The sequence below is a fragment of the Falco biarmicus genome, chromosome 5 (genome assembly GCF_023638135.1).
Source record: "Falco biarmicus isolate bFalBia1 chromosome 5, bFalBia1.pri, whole genome shotgun sequence".
NCBI classification, from domain to species: Eukaryota; Metazoa; Chordata; class Aves; order Falconiformes; family Falconidae; genus Falco; species Falco biarmicus.
The window spans coordinates 1,999,923-2,014,141 of NC_079292.1; the positions used below are offsets into that span (position 1 = coordinate 1,999,923).

General features: G+C 40.9%; 1 protein-coding gene across 2 annotated transcripts; it reads left to right on the forward strand.

Moving 5' to 3' along the window:
* Nucleotides 1–2,263: 2,263 nt before the first annotated feature.
* On the forward strand, nucleotides 2,264–13,486 carry GTSE1 (G2 and S-phase expressed 1). 2 transcript variants are annotated; one of them, XM_056341398.1, is made up of 12 exons: nucleotides 2,264–2,299; nucleotides 3,076–3,145; nucleotides 3,891–3,948; nucleotides 4,029–4,641; nucleotides 5,860–6,030; nucleotides 7,418–7,562; nucleotides 8,770–9,147; nucleotides 9,335–9,392; nucleotides 9,806–10,054; nucleotides 11,252–11,432; nucleotides 12,037–12,177; nucleotides 13,071–13,486. In XM_056341398.1, exons 2-12 carry the CDS (start codon nucleotides 3,085–3,087, stop codon nucleotides 13,152–13,154), a joined length of 2,139 nt encoding a protein of 712 aa, XP_056197373.1. In that variant the 5' UTR covers nucleotides 2,264–2,299; nucleotides 3,076–3,084; the 3' UTR covers nucleotides 13,155–13,486. The 2 variants fall into 2 exon arrangements, with proteins under 2 accessions (XP_056197373.1, XP_056197372.1); XM_056341397.1 differs by having other exon boundaries at nucleotides 2,280–2,299; nucleotides 3,076–3,163.
* Nucleotides 13,487–14,219: the final 733 nt, after the last annotated feature.

The window sequence follows — 14,219 nt, forward strand, 5'->3', positions numbered from 1 at the left end:
CAGAAGAGAACAGCTTTAAAATCCTGAGATAAAAAGCTGGAAGATAGACACCCTGTAACAATGACAGTTGGCCTGTTTTTCCAGCAATGAAGTCTGACGCTTCCCCACTGGACTGACCACTTCCAGCCAGGAGGGACACCTGGGGTGATGGTGAGGGAGGAAAGGTGGGAGGTGAGCATGTTAATATTCAGCCTAGTAGCCTATTTGTCCCAGCCATTTACTGTGCATATTAGCCAATAAATGGGATACCTGCTATATACTCAAGTTGCATATATACTGCTTGCATAGCCCCATGACAGGTACCATAATATGTGGCCAAGTAGAGAAAGGGTTACAAAATATTTTGTCTATACGAAAATAGACAGGTCATTTTTAACGATTCTTATCCAGTGGCTAAATTCCAATCCAGTGATTGTTAAATCATCCCAAAATACCCACAATACATCACTCAACTGCAGTTTCTAAGGCCACGCATCAATTAAATGGAAACCTAAGCACTGCCCAGCATTAAATGTCAGAAGAAACGTAGAGGAGTAGTGTTTTCCTGTTGTTGCTTACTGCCATGGGTCTACTTTAATATCTATCAGTCAGTCCTTATTAATTCACAGTAGTGATTTAAAGAACGTAGTCAAAATTTCTTAGTGACTGAGTATCCTTTATTGGCAGCGCTGGATGCACGGGGGATCCTTCCACCTAACGTGCATGTCTAAAGTAACTAATTATCTTATATTTATACAATGAAACAATTAATATTCAATTAATGCCTATATGTATATATTACACAACCCCGCCTACTCTCGCTTCATATGTTAATTAACTTTTCAGTCCTTTGTGCTTGTGCAAATTCCTCCAAGAATTGTGGGCAGGGGTCTTCAGGACGTGGGCAGTGGGGGACACGTGGGCCGTGGTCTCTGGGAGGAAGGCCGTAGGTCTTCCATGTCATGGTGTACTTTTCACCTTTTGTCTGGTATGTGATGATCTTGCAAGTTTGCAGTGTTCTTATCAGTCTGAGCTAATTTATGACCTTGTCGACCATCTGTTTCTTCTGCTTGTTTCTTTTAGTCGCTCCCTCTGGATAACTTATAAACAGGCCCCTTGTTAGAGAAAGTTAAAGAAAGAGAAACAGACTCCTTCTTTCATCAGTTATTTCATTAATTATTTCTTTCAAACTATGGTCACATAACCCAATTACTATACCTACATCCTTTGAGTAAATATAAGTTCCTAGCCTTGGTACAGGGCTGTACGGAGAATTTCATAGTAGCTTTTGTTGTGCAACTACTAGTTTCATTTGAAGATATTTCTTATATTCATTATATTTGAACTATAAGGTTTATTCCATCCAAAAGTGAATTCATACAATATCAGTAGCTGGGACTGACATCCAAGAATCTTGCTATTAAATATGTCAGCTGAGGAACCACTACATACCCCTTTCGGTGCAGCTGAGTTACTATTGACAATCACACCCAGAGAAGGAGTGGAGGAACCAAACGGAGCCGTCTGCACCCTCTGCCGCAGCCAGCACGGCAGCGGTGCCAGCAGTCCCCGCGGGGCCTGCACACTGGCAGGGCCCCGAACCCCAGGGCAATGTCCAGGCGCTCCAGCTGCGGTTCCCTTCCACTGCTGCCCCCACCGCGGCACCCAGGTCTGCCAGGCAATCCCGGCTCCGCGGCGCCAAGCAGCGGGGAATGAAACAGCCAGGCTGGAACCCTCCCTTGAGGCGCGGAAAGCGCCGGAGGAACCCGAGGGCGCGGGAGGGCCGTGACCCCCCCCACGGCCACCGGCAGCCACCCAGGCCGCCTGCGGCAGCCTCTGATGGCCCTGGGTGCTGCGATGCTCCGGAGGCTCAGCTCCTACCAGACCGCGAGTAACCACATATATTTAATATATCAAAAAACCGGCCACGGTTCGCGAGTGAGGCCTCTTGGGGCCGGCGGTCCTTGGGGAGACCCAGCCTCACCCGGCGGCCCTTGGGGAGACCCGGCCCACTACAAGCCCCAGCATGCCCCGGGGCAGGCGCGTGAGGGGTATCGTTCGAACCTGCCAATGAGGGCGTGCGGGGCGCGTCACGTGAGCGGGGCGCGATTTCAAACGTCCCGGCGGCATCACCGTGCTGCTCTGCGGCCTCGTGCAGGTAATGCAGGTAAGCGGCGTGGGGTGGTGGCTACTGGCCTGGGCCTCTGGTGGTCCCAGCCGCTTCCCCCGCGCTGCGGTGTGGTGTTCGGAGGCCTTCCCTCAAGGTCCGGCTGCAGGGGGGCCGTGGCGGTCGGGGGAGGTCTAGGCGAGCCCGCCTGAGGTGGGTTAGCGGGAGGTCGGCGGGCGGCTGCTCGCGGGGCTCTGGGTGGTTTGTGGGTGGTTCCGCGCACGCCGGGCCGCCTCTCCCCCGGGAGTCTGGGGGGGGGGTGGGGGGGTGGGGAGCGGCCCTTTTGGCCCCGGTGGGCTCTGCTGAGCTGTCCCGCGAGGGACCAGTTCTGGTGGGCCCGTGCTCCGCATTAATAATCTTTCTAGCCTAGCGGCCCCGCAGGCGCTACTGAGGGTCTGCTGGCAACCTCATGGCAAAGCCTGGGCGGGTCGTGTTAAGGTACAGAAGATCGGGTGTGATGGGTTTCTGTCCGCAAGTGAAAGGCCCTGCCTTTAAGTACGGCACGTATTTGCTCTGCCGGAGGACGCCAGTCTCGAATTAGAGCTGTGAAAAGTTGGGGGTGGCAGTGTTCTGCTGCAAATGGCTAGCTGTGTTGCCCATTGCAGCTATGCTCATATGATGAATTTAGTTGCTGAACACAGAGTTTGTGTTAAGGAATTTAAGAAATCCTAGGCATCACTGTTTTATTTGAAGGCTTTTTACAGAGGTTGTAATGCCTCACATATATATAATCTCAGGTAATTTGATGGCATGTTTCGAGAAAGGATGGTGAGATGTGTGACATCCCATAGACCATGTTTGCATAGCTGTCCCTAAATGTAAGCCTTCAAAGGCAATGTTTACCACCTTGCTAATTTGGCAGTATCTGAAAACTCTGACCTTATTGTTGTATTTTAAACCTACTGCATAGCTAATAATATATTTTCCAGACACTCCAGATGGAGGAAGGGAAAGAAATGGCAACACATTCTCTGAGTCATGTGATTGAAGAAAAAACAGGTATTTGCGTGAGCAATGGTAGGTGGAGAACATGCTGGGATACTCTCTACCTGGTGTATCCCTTATTAAATGTTAAGACAGTTCAGATCAGTAGGCATTCTGTATCTGCTTTATATCTTGTTCTGTGTACTGGTTTCCTTGGATGGGCCGATGTTGCCACTCTCAGACTTACAAGCCTAGCCTCCTCGAGTGCTTGTGGAGCACTGGTGTTAGAGAGCATGCCTAGCAGCATCATGATGTCATCAGCCTCTCTTCTGTATATCTAATCTGAGCTCATCCCTTTTCCTTATTTGTCTGCTGCAGATTTGATTAATATTTAGTGTATACATTGGTTAACAGGAAAACTAACCTTTCTCACTGACTCCTGTTACTGTCCTCTGGTAATCTGAACCAGAAAAGAACTGACTTATAGGACAGCTGCATTGTCATATAGGTCTAGATTATATAGTCTCACTTTTCTTCATTGGAGGCTTTCCCACAGTCAGATCCCATGTTCCTATTACAGATGCATAGAAATTAGCATTAAGATCTTTCATGATATTTGAGCATCTATCAAAATTATGGTCAGTCATAGTTTACCTTCAATTTGCTTGACCTAAGACATGTTTTTATTGCTTTAATTATTTAAACTAATTAGTTAAACTTTTTTTGCCATCTGACGTTAGCTTCACCAAATTGTCAAAGTATAGTGCAGTTGTTTTTATTGCAAATCCCTGCTGTGACAAAATCCTTGTTACAATTTCAGATTTTCCTCTTCTGTCTGATGAAAAGTTTGATTTTGACCTTTCACTGTCTCCAGCAAGGTAAGTGAAGGGTTTACAGGTAAACCTACCTTTAAAATGGACACATGTAAGGTGCTGGGCTGACATGTTTTTCTTTTTAGTGGAAGTGAAGATGAAGTTTTTTTTGGACCTTTGAGACACAAAGAAAAATGTGTTGCTGTCAATATTGAAGCAAATCAAATTGCTAAAAAAGAGAATGTGTCTGCTTCTGATGATAAACTCGCGTGGAGCCCACTTACAGGCGAGAAATTTGTGGAAATTTTCAAAGAAGCTCATTTATTAGCACTGCAAATAGAGACTGGAAGCAAGAATGAACAGACTAAAATAAGCCAGTCAGAAGAACGAGAAAACAAGATTATAGAAAAATTTGTGGAGGACTCAAAGTCAAAATTGAAAATGCTGAGAAATCAAAATATAGCGAAAAGTCCCAGGGCTGTTAAAAGGGAGACATACTGTGTGCAGGATAGCCCAGCATGTCAGCTGCCACCTTGTTTTCAGAAGGAATCAGATAAACTTTTGTCAGGTGACAATACATATGTTCCTTATACTCCAAACAGAAGCCCTGTTAAAAATTGTGTATCTCCTATAAAAATAACTGATTCACCTCTGACACAAGAACAGAAAACTAAGGAAAGAAATATGAAGACAACTGGTGAACTGTCAATGGCAAAACCTTCATCTACTCTTGACAAAAGCAATTTGACTATTGGAAAGGTAAAGATAGCTTCTGGGCAACAGTGTTTTCTTTAAACATGGCCTTTGTGTGTTTTAAACTGTCTACATGCTTTTATTTTTAAAAGTGAACTTAATCTTCTGATGCTTATCTGTGTCATAAGATCCTTAGGAAGCAAACATTATTGTATATAAAAAAGAAAAGACAGTGTAGATACTATGGTATAGTAGCCAACTTGTTTAACTGTTAAGACAATGAAGAGCATCTGCAGGCAAATTTCTTTTCCACCGCATTCTGGTTTTGCGAATACCATCATTCCGGCTTCAGTTTAAACACTGATTTGTTGCTGCTAAAATTACTGCACTATTCTTAGTGACTTCATGTGCAAAAATGGCTTTGTTTACTGTTAACCCTTGTCAATGGAGGTGGTGGTGGGGGGAAACCCACAATTATTTCAATAGGACAGGAGAATCTTTTAACTCTAGTTCTGTCTGTGACTTGTCTCAATCATGAAAAGCACTGATTAATGGTGTTACATTTAAGATGTGGCTATGTGACCAGCTGGAAATGTTATCCTAGGATAGCAAGGACACGGTTGTTAGTGACCTTGTGTACTCAAATCCCAGTCTCTAGATATCTTCTGGATTTTGTTGCTCTACATCTTATGGCTTAGGGTCCAGTATGTACTGCAGGCGTTACTGGAAATGTGATATTAGCTCCTTGGAAACTTATCACCTACAGAAAATAGAGGACCCTCTGATTCCTGTATGACATAAATCTCCTGATTTTTTGGGTGCTATAAGAAAAGGCAGTCTTAATGTTTTAACTAGACAAATTGTAGCCCACTGTCTAAATAGACAGCTTGGATGATTCAGTCTGCTATTGTAACATCTCATAGTTTGGAAAGCTAAAGTGAAGCAGAAGAATATGAATTAAACTATGATCTCGTAGTTGTAAGGAACAGCGGTTACAGTATGTAGATAAACATGATTGTATGAAATCTGTGCTGATGAATTGTTGCAGTGCTGTCCTTAGGTTGATGCTCAATATCTGGGTTCAAGTATGTTCTAGTACTTCACAAATATACTCGCTAGACTAACCTTAAACTATATTAGTGTAAAGACTAAGGACTTGTCTGGGTTCAAAGGCTTCTTCATTGACTGTTGTTGTTTCTTAACAAAATTAACTTGTGTAAAAAAGCTTTATAGCATTTTCTAGAAACACTAGTAATTTTTAAACTGTTGCGTTGAAATTTGCAGCCCAAACCAGGGAAACATAGTAGTATTTCTACAAAAAGAGATTTGAACAGCATGGGATCATCTGAAGATCTAATTTCTGATAAATCTAGTGCTGCTTCAGATGTCTTTGAGTCTTCATTCAGTGGCAGTTCCTCAGTGCAAGGCAAAAAAGCCCTTCCTGCACCAAGTAAGGTAATGGCAAGCATTATTAATAGGGAAATAATTGTTGTGGTGTTCCAATAAGGTAAACTATATTCAGTTTCTTTTTATAATTTAAAGCTATATCTCTGTGTATAATGGTTTTAAGAAAAAGTAGTTTCTGTTCTATAATTGCTGTTCTTGAATGTGTTCCACGTCTATAATAGAATGAACATAATTAAGAGCAACTATAAATGTACTGGATTAATAAGCATTACCTTTGTTTTTAAAGCGCTAGCTGAAGGTCAGTGATCAGCAGTTTTCTGTGGGGAACAAAGCTTTTGATGTGTGTAGGTAACTAAAGCATATGAAAAAGCTGCCATAACTTGTATGAAGGTAGAATACCTGTAGCTGTCAGGAGTTGTTTTGAAGCATTAGAAACCTGCTTCCATGCTGCGTGCCACTTCAGTGAACCACAGGATGGTGACTGGTTGGAAGGGACCTCTTGGTTTGGTCCAACCCTCTGCTCAAGCACAGCCACCTAGTGTTGGTTGCCCAGGATCATGTCCAGACAGACCCTGAATATATCTAAGGATGAGGCGGCTCAACCTCTCTGGGCAACCTGTGCACAGTGCCTGGTGACCCTCACAGTAAAAAGTGTTTCTTGATGTTCAGAGGCAGAACTTTCTGTGTCTCAGTCTGTACCAGTTACCTCTGGTTCTGTCACTGGGTGCCACCGGCACTGCCCTTTCAGATACTTGTTTATATTGATGAGACTCACCTTGAGCCTTCTTTTCTTTAGGCTGAACAGTCCCAGCACTCTAAACAATTTCCTCAAATGGCAGATGCTTTGGTCCCTTAATCATTATCATCTTAGTGGCCCTTTGCTGGACTCTTTCCAGTAGCTCCAAATAGTTCTTATACTGGGGTGCCTGAAAGGTAGACACATCTTCATGTGTGGCCTCCCCAGTGCTGAGCAGAGGGGAAGGGTCACCTCCCTCAGCCTGCTGGCAACACTCTTCCTAATGCAGCCCAGGATACTGTTAGCATTCTTTGCTGCAAGAGCACATTGCTGCCTCAGGTCCAGCTTGTCTGCCAGCACTCTCAAGGGCCTTTTCTGCAAAGCTGGTTTCCAGCTGGTTAGTGCCTAGTGTACACAGGTGCCTGGGGTTACTCCTTTTATTCTTTAATCTCTTTTAAGTCCATACTCAAGTTTGTGGCAAGAATAAAAATAACAGTCTACCTCTTAGATCTGATGTTCCAGTCTGTATAATAACCCAGATGTAATGGAACTAAGAAAATCTACTTTTTAAACTTTAATCTGAGGAGGGAGATTCTCTAAAATTCACAAATAAAAAGCTAAAATATCAAGAAAAAGCATATCAAAGTATTATGTTAAATAGTGCTTTTGCTTTTGAATAAACTATATTCTCTGACTCAGCCTGGCTTGAAGAAGATAACACATATGAAACTTCCTGGTGTTGCCAGTGGTCTCACAACAAAGACTACTTCATCTTCATCATCAGTTTTCAGCATGAACTCGAGTCTGGATTCAAGTTTACCCTTTTCTCCCATAGGAAAAAATGGTAATCACTCTTAATACCGATTTGTGCCACAAATCCATTTTGAATTGCTAAGCATATCTTGGACTGTGGGTTTGGATATGTTTTAATGGTGTCCAGTATATAGAAGCAGTAAGAAATGCTTTGTATGGGGAGTAAGATTTTGTAGGCTAGCCCAATAAACCCCTGTGGACTAAAGATAAATCTTAGAATTCTATGATTTGTAGAAACTAGATTCCTGTAAGCCTGATGCCTGTGTGGGAGGGTCTGACACAACTAGAAAGTAAGCAATGCCTCATGAAACCTGTTCTTCTTGCACATGATCTCTGTTATAGCCAAGCGTGTGAGCTGAGTGCTGCAAACTTGTCTAACTTGAATTAAAAAAAACCCCACAACAAACGACCACCACCAAAACAACTGAAATGGAGAAGGGAGGTGGAAGTCCTAGTTTGAAGTTTCTGTAAGCCTAATAAAATTATGCGACTTACTCAAGCAGACTGGAAAAAACCTCTGGGGAAATAACTGAATACAACCAAGAGGCTTATACTATGAGGAGGACATCAATTTGACCCTCTCAGTAAGCATGAAAGGATCAGAAAAATAGTCTCCTAAAAATACTGAGAGATGTAAGCATCACAGTTCTTGTAGATCTATCAAGATACCAAGTTGATACAAACTTTTATTTTGTGCTTTGTTTCTGGATGGATAATGTATTAGTAAAAGTTAAAGCTTAATAAGAATTATTTTATATGATTAGAAGCATCAGGATTCATCCTATTAATGGAAGTAACATACAGACTAAAAGCAAGAACCATACAGAAAACAGAAAAGCATGCGTGGAGTATTTCAGCCCGTGGTGTTAATCCCCATAACTTGAACTATTACCTTCTTGAATGCCTTTTTAAGGGAACAGAGTGAAACTATGCTGGGGGAAAATGTTGAAAATGTAACTTGAATCTGCAAGCTGTTCTGGCATTCCTTGAAGAATATTCTTTTCACTGATTGCAGTGATTCAGAAATTTGGTGAGGAGGCTTTCTAAAACAGACAAAACTGGTGGGCAATTCAGGGAGTAAGTTTTCAGTAGTTATTTGTGTTCTTAAATTTTTTGTTTGAACAAGAATTTAAATGCTGTAATTTGCTGGGTTTTTTTCCTATGTGAGCATAATTCCTCTAGTCAAAACCTTAGCAATAAGTGATGATTCGGAAATAAAACTTAACTTTCTATTTCAGGAAAATCAAGCACGTCTTCAAAAGCTAGTGTGAATGGTTCTAAGATTTCATCCAGTACAAACAGGCTGGCCCTTGTCAGACCTACCAGCGTGTCATCTCTGCAGGCTGCCAACACTGAGAAATCCAGGAAGCAAGCAAGATCTGTTAGTGCTCCCAGAATATCTAGACCTGTAAGCTTGTCTAAATCTTCAGCTTCTGCAATATCATCTGAGGCTGTAGGCAGTGGAACTCAGAGGCTAAGCTCTGTTCCCAGTCTGCAGAAGTTACGTCTGCAGAATAAAGATGGAAGTGCAGCAAAAGGAAGTCAATGTCCAAAGGCCAAGGCTACAGTTTTGTCCTTTCCTACAAGTCAGACTAAGGTTCCAGTGAAGACTGGAGGTAGGTGCATACTTTGCATGACCTGTGTTCTAGCCTGGCTGTTAAAAGCAAATGTTACTTTGAATGCTTTTTATTTGTTTCATTACACTCTTTTCCATCTCTTGAAAAGAATTAGTATTGTAAGTGCAAGGTATGTTACTAAAAAAAATATAATCTGGCTAGCAATTAACAAAACTCTTCTCTTTAGATACAGCACCAAAAGCAACATCATCTCTTGGATTAACATTTTGTGGCACACTTGGAAGGTAGGGCTTAACTGAAAATTGAACATGGCATACTTCTTTGAATGCAATGTGGTTGGGTGTTGTAACAGTTTTTAGAAGTTCTAACTTCATTATCTAGTCCCTTGAGTCTCTCCAGGTGAGCTGCGTTAATGCTTATTGGAATGGATTTAAAACAAAACCTCAAAAGTAAATGGAACACACAACACCCCAACTCTCTTCAGAAGAAGAGGGGTTTCTTTGCAGTGCTAAATAGACTAGAGCCATTCATAAAAGAATTATTGTGAAATAAAAGCTCTTGCTATGCTGTGTTTAAAACTTTATGATGATTACAGTTCTCTTACTGACCAAAGGGAAACTGATCTCTTTTTTTTAGTAGAATAGTTTGAATAGAACTGTTTCTAGAAGCTTTTGGCTAATGCATGTTCCTTTCTTAGTGCCATGGCAGTTAGCACTCCTGTGAAAGCCTCAGGAGATGACATCTTTCAGAATTCTTGTTTTCTGGAGAGTTCTGCCTCTGTGACTCCTGCCAGTCTGAAACAGTCTGGCTTACCTACACCTGTTCATCGTATCTCAGGATTTCCAGCAGTGACTCCTAAAACTGCACCAAGAATGGTGTTTTCTCCACATACTGTATCTGTTCACCGAAGTAGCAGCTTTTCTACCAAAAAGATGCTTATGGCTGGGTAAGACAGAAACCTTCATATATGAAATTAGTATTGTAGGCCAACTACTTCTAAATGAGTTTTAATGATGGCTTTCAGGTTTCAAGGACCTCTGCTAAATGTTAGAATACAGCATTTGAACATAGATGTTGTATAGGACTAATAAATATTTATATTTTTATGACTAGTAAAATACTGTAAGCCTTACTGAGATAAGTTGATATCTAACATTAAAGAATTATAACCTCTAACGGGATGTTATTTGTATTTATTGAGCTAGCAGACAGCCTAAAACTTGTATCTGTTGCTCTGACTGAAATCAGATTTGGTGTTTGTGTTGTTTTGCTATTGCCTCCTGATGAAGGAAGTAACTGGTTAAAATACGTATTACTGTTAACTTTGTCTTAGACTGTTGCCAATGCTTCTGCAAAATTATGCTTTAAAGCATCAGTCAAAAAGCTAAGGATAGTCAACTGAAGTTTAGTTTCTCAGCAGGCTTACCTACATTTCAATTGAATTAATTGCTTGCAGAATGGGTGAATCCTACACTGTTAGTTACATTTGTTTTCTGTGAAAATAATGTTGCCTTCATATCATCAGCACAACAGCTTCTCACAGGTACCATATATATGTATGCAGGCTTGCTTCATGGTTGGTGAAGAACAACAATATGAAAGTAGGAATGATTCATGGCTAGAAAGCTCTTCCTGTATGTCATGTTACTTAGGCTAAGTATCCAACATAGTGTTTTCTGCCAAGGAAAGACTCTACAATGATTTATCATACATCACATTACAATGCCTGGTCCTCCAGCCAGCGTCAGTATTTCCTCTCCGCAGGGACTCAAGTGGGTTGCTCAGTGATATGCAGCATCAGTACTTGTTTGCTATTTGTTCCTTAAAAGTCTAAAAAAATCCAAAATCCTGTGTGTGAACCTTGGGCTGCATGCATATTTCACCTAAGATTAAAATCTTCATCATCCTGAAATCATTAGCTCTTGGGTTTTTTTGCATGAGTGGGCTATAAATTTATTGCAGCATAAAATATCTTGTATTTTGTAGGTAACTAGTATACTTTGGGATGAAAATATGGGAAGCCTTTTGGTCACTAAAACTTAGGGTAAAAAGGAGAAAATGATGCTAGGGTATTAGCTTGTGTGTCTTCTAACAGAGTTCTTTAATCAGTGTGAACTACCATTGCCAATGCTCTTTTCCCTAGCTCTAAACAGACAAAGGAGAGTAAGACACAGATGTTGTCTTCAGAAGATGATGTATCTCCTCCACCTGTGCTACCTCTTGTGCTTAACTTCTCACCAGACAAAACTGCTACAGAACTAGTAGAAAATGAATTAAAAGAGGTTGAAATACAAAAGCAGCTGGCTGAAGAGAAACAGACTGAGGTAAGAGCTAACATTACTTAGTAGTTCTGTAGAAAAGTGTAAACTGTTTGAAAACAGAATTATTTCAAGATGAGGGGGAAGTAGGAAGACCAGTTCAGTACACCTGAAGTTAAAAATGGATTAAGCATGGGCACCCTCTAGTGTCTTTTTTAGCACTGAACTGTTTCCATTAAGTTTGTTCCTATATCAAAGATGAATGGTCAAGTATTTGCAGATTTCATATTAAATTTCCACTTCTGGGTAAGTGCTGTGGAATCCTTGTGGATTTGATTAGAAAAGTAACATGACATAATAACTGTAGTCATTTAAATATTAAAGGATTTAAAATTTTACTTTAAGTGAAAAATTGTTTTATGCCTCAAGGAGCTTTTTTCTTTGTCTTGCTATATTTTCCCTATTTGCGATGTTCTCCATTGGCAGAGCAAGAGCTGAGGTTTTTACACTGTTTGCAAACAATCCTGCATGAAAAATACCCAACCTATACATTAAGCCTTTCCTGTAGTTATTACAGCTGTATAAGCTAAACTGACTACTGCCTAAATGTTTATGAAGGAAACATGGAGAACAGGGGGGAAAACCGTAACTATGTTGGTTTTTTTTTGAGGCCTTACTGGTAGATATTGGAGTAGACAAATCTCTCCCACATGCTCTAGAATGTGAATGTAGACCTCTGATTGACCTTTCCAATACTCCCGAAGTGAATAAGATTACTCCTTTAAAGCCTACACTCTCAGGGCAAGTAAAGGTAAGTTATATTCAAATCTTCTGGTGCAAATAGGCTAGCAGAAAAAGTCAACTGGCTCCACATAACTTGCCTGCAAAGCAGCTCCCAATGCTGTGAGAATTATTTACTATTAGCTCAATATGTTCAGTATGATACTACATACTAAGGTGCTTGTAAGGAAAGAGAACATGATGTTTCAACTCAGTGTGTTCTAAACTGGAGCTCAGTGAATCTGCAAATAGGAAGAGGAGGAGGATGAAGAAAGAACCTAATATTTAAAGCAGTTCTTAAAGAATGAAACTCTTCTGAAGAAGGAAGTGAATGCTGTCTTCGGTAGAGTAGGCATGCTGACTCTTGTTTTTGTTTTCTTGCAAATTTTCAGTTCTAAGTTTGACAAGCATTTCTGGGCAAGTGTTTTTTGTACACTAGTGGGTTGAAGGTAGATGCCTTTAGATGTTGTCAGATGAATGGTGCTAATGATGAGGATGTAGCCTTTGATGACATCAGGTGTAGCTGGGATCAATTTAGTATCGGGTCCTTCAAAGTTCCTCAAAAGAGGATCACAGAAGTCTGGCTTGTGGGGGCATGTTCAGAGATGTTCAGAAGTACTCTGCTCTGCCTGGATGACACTGTCACTTGAATATGCATAGTAGTGAAATTTAGAAAAGGCTTTTAGGCTTTTAAGGTGGGTACGGGCAATACCTTGTGAGAAGCTTGCACTTGTCTAAGAATGAGCTACATGTTTAAAAACCTGAAACTAAAAGTTTGAGTGTGGTGCTTGTATCTGTCTTCTGGATACTAATAGGAATCCTAAACAAAAAAGGTACTTGAAGGCTAGCAGTGGTAATATGTTATTATAGTAGTTATGTACAATGGCTGGCTACAATACCTAAATTTTAATGTTTTTCTTTCAGCTGATCGATTTCAGTTCGCCTCTTATCACTCTGAGTCCTGATGTGAACAAAGAAAATCAGGATTCCCCTCTACTCAAGTTCTGAACTAGAGATGAAATGAAGAATGCTTGGCATCTGTGATCTGTAAAGTGTTTAGGTGCTACTCTTCTCGCATACAGTTTTTTTTTTGAAGATGGCTATTCATTATCTGATGAGCTGCATTAATACAATAGAATTCTAAGTCTTGATATAGTCAAGCAGAGTCTGATTAATGGTTCTGTCTATGGATGTGCTGCAATGGATGTACTTAAACTGTCTTGCTCTAGGGCAGAAAGGTATGTTCTCTGTAATGGAACCTTCCTACCAATTGTGTTTTGATTCTGTATCCCCTGTGTGCAACAAAGATTTAATTTAAAATAAATTAGTTGTTTAACAAACTGTTGTACAAAATAGCAACTTTTTTTTACAGGCTTTGGTTAGCCTATTTTAGCATTTCACTTCCAAATGTTAAGATGCAGGTAAAGGCTGGTAGACTTTTGGGCTAGTTTTGGTATGTAAAAATGTAGCAAGTTTGGAAATAAATGTTTTATTCCATTGTTGGAATAATAACATTCCATTGTTGAATGCTAGTGGAACACACTTAACAGCAAGAGCTGAACATGTGATTCAAAGGAGAAACAGCTTGTTAGTGTTGATATTTGAAGGTTAGATTCATCCTTTCTCACTGTCAAAGAACAGAAAACCACTTTCTTACCTGACTGCCACGCATAGATAATACATGGAAGTTAATGGAAATGAAAAGGCACACAGTAGTAGTCCATAAATGTGGAAGCAACAGGCATGTCTTGGAGAGCAGAGACATAATGAATTATGAAAGTTTATCAAGAAAGGGAAATGGATTTTCAGCTGTTTAATTCAAAAAGTGGTGGTTGTTGGAGATGCTTGGTTGTTGGTGTTAAGTAGGAAGAAGTGTTCAGATGAGTTTGTCAAACATTTTGATGCTGAACAAGGCTGCTGCCTTGGCTTTATCTGAAGGCACTTGCTTTCTTTGCCAGCACAGTTGCCTTTTCTGTAGTTGACTGCAGTGTCAGACTGTTCTGAATGAAGGCCTTTGGCCAGATGGTGAAGACTCAAACTCAGAGGAAACAGCCATGTCACCTGATCCTGCCA

What these genes read in the sequence shown, in the direction of transcription:
- GTSE1 (XM_056341397.1), top strand. Translation starts at nt 3,085, where the DNA reads ATGGAGGAAGGGAAAGAAATGGCAACACATTCTCTGAGTCATGTGATT. An exon ending in TTTTGTGGCACACTTGGAAG is followed by an intron (nt 9,393 to 9,805) that starts GTAGGGCTTAAC and finishes TTCCTTTCTTAG; the next exon opens with TGCCATGGCAGTTAGCACTC. An exon ending in CTGAAGAGAAACAGACTGAG is followed by an intron (nt 11,433 to 12,036) that starts GTAAGAGCTAAC and finishes TTTTTTTTTGAG; the next exon opens with GCCTTACTGGTAGATATTGG.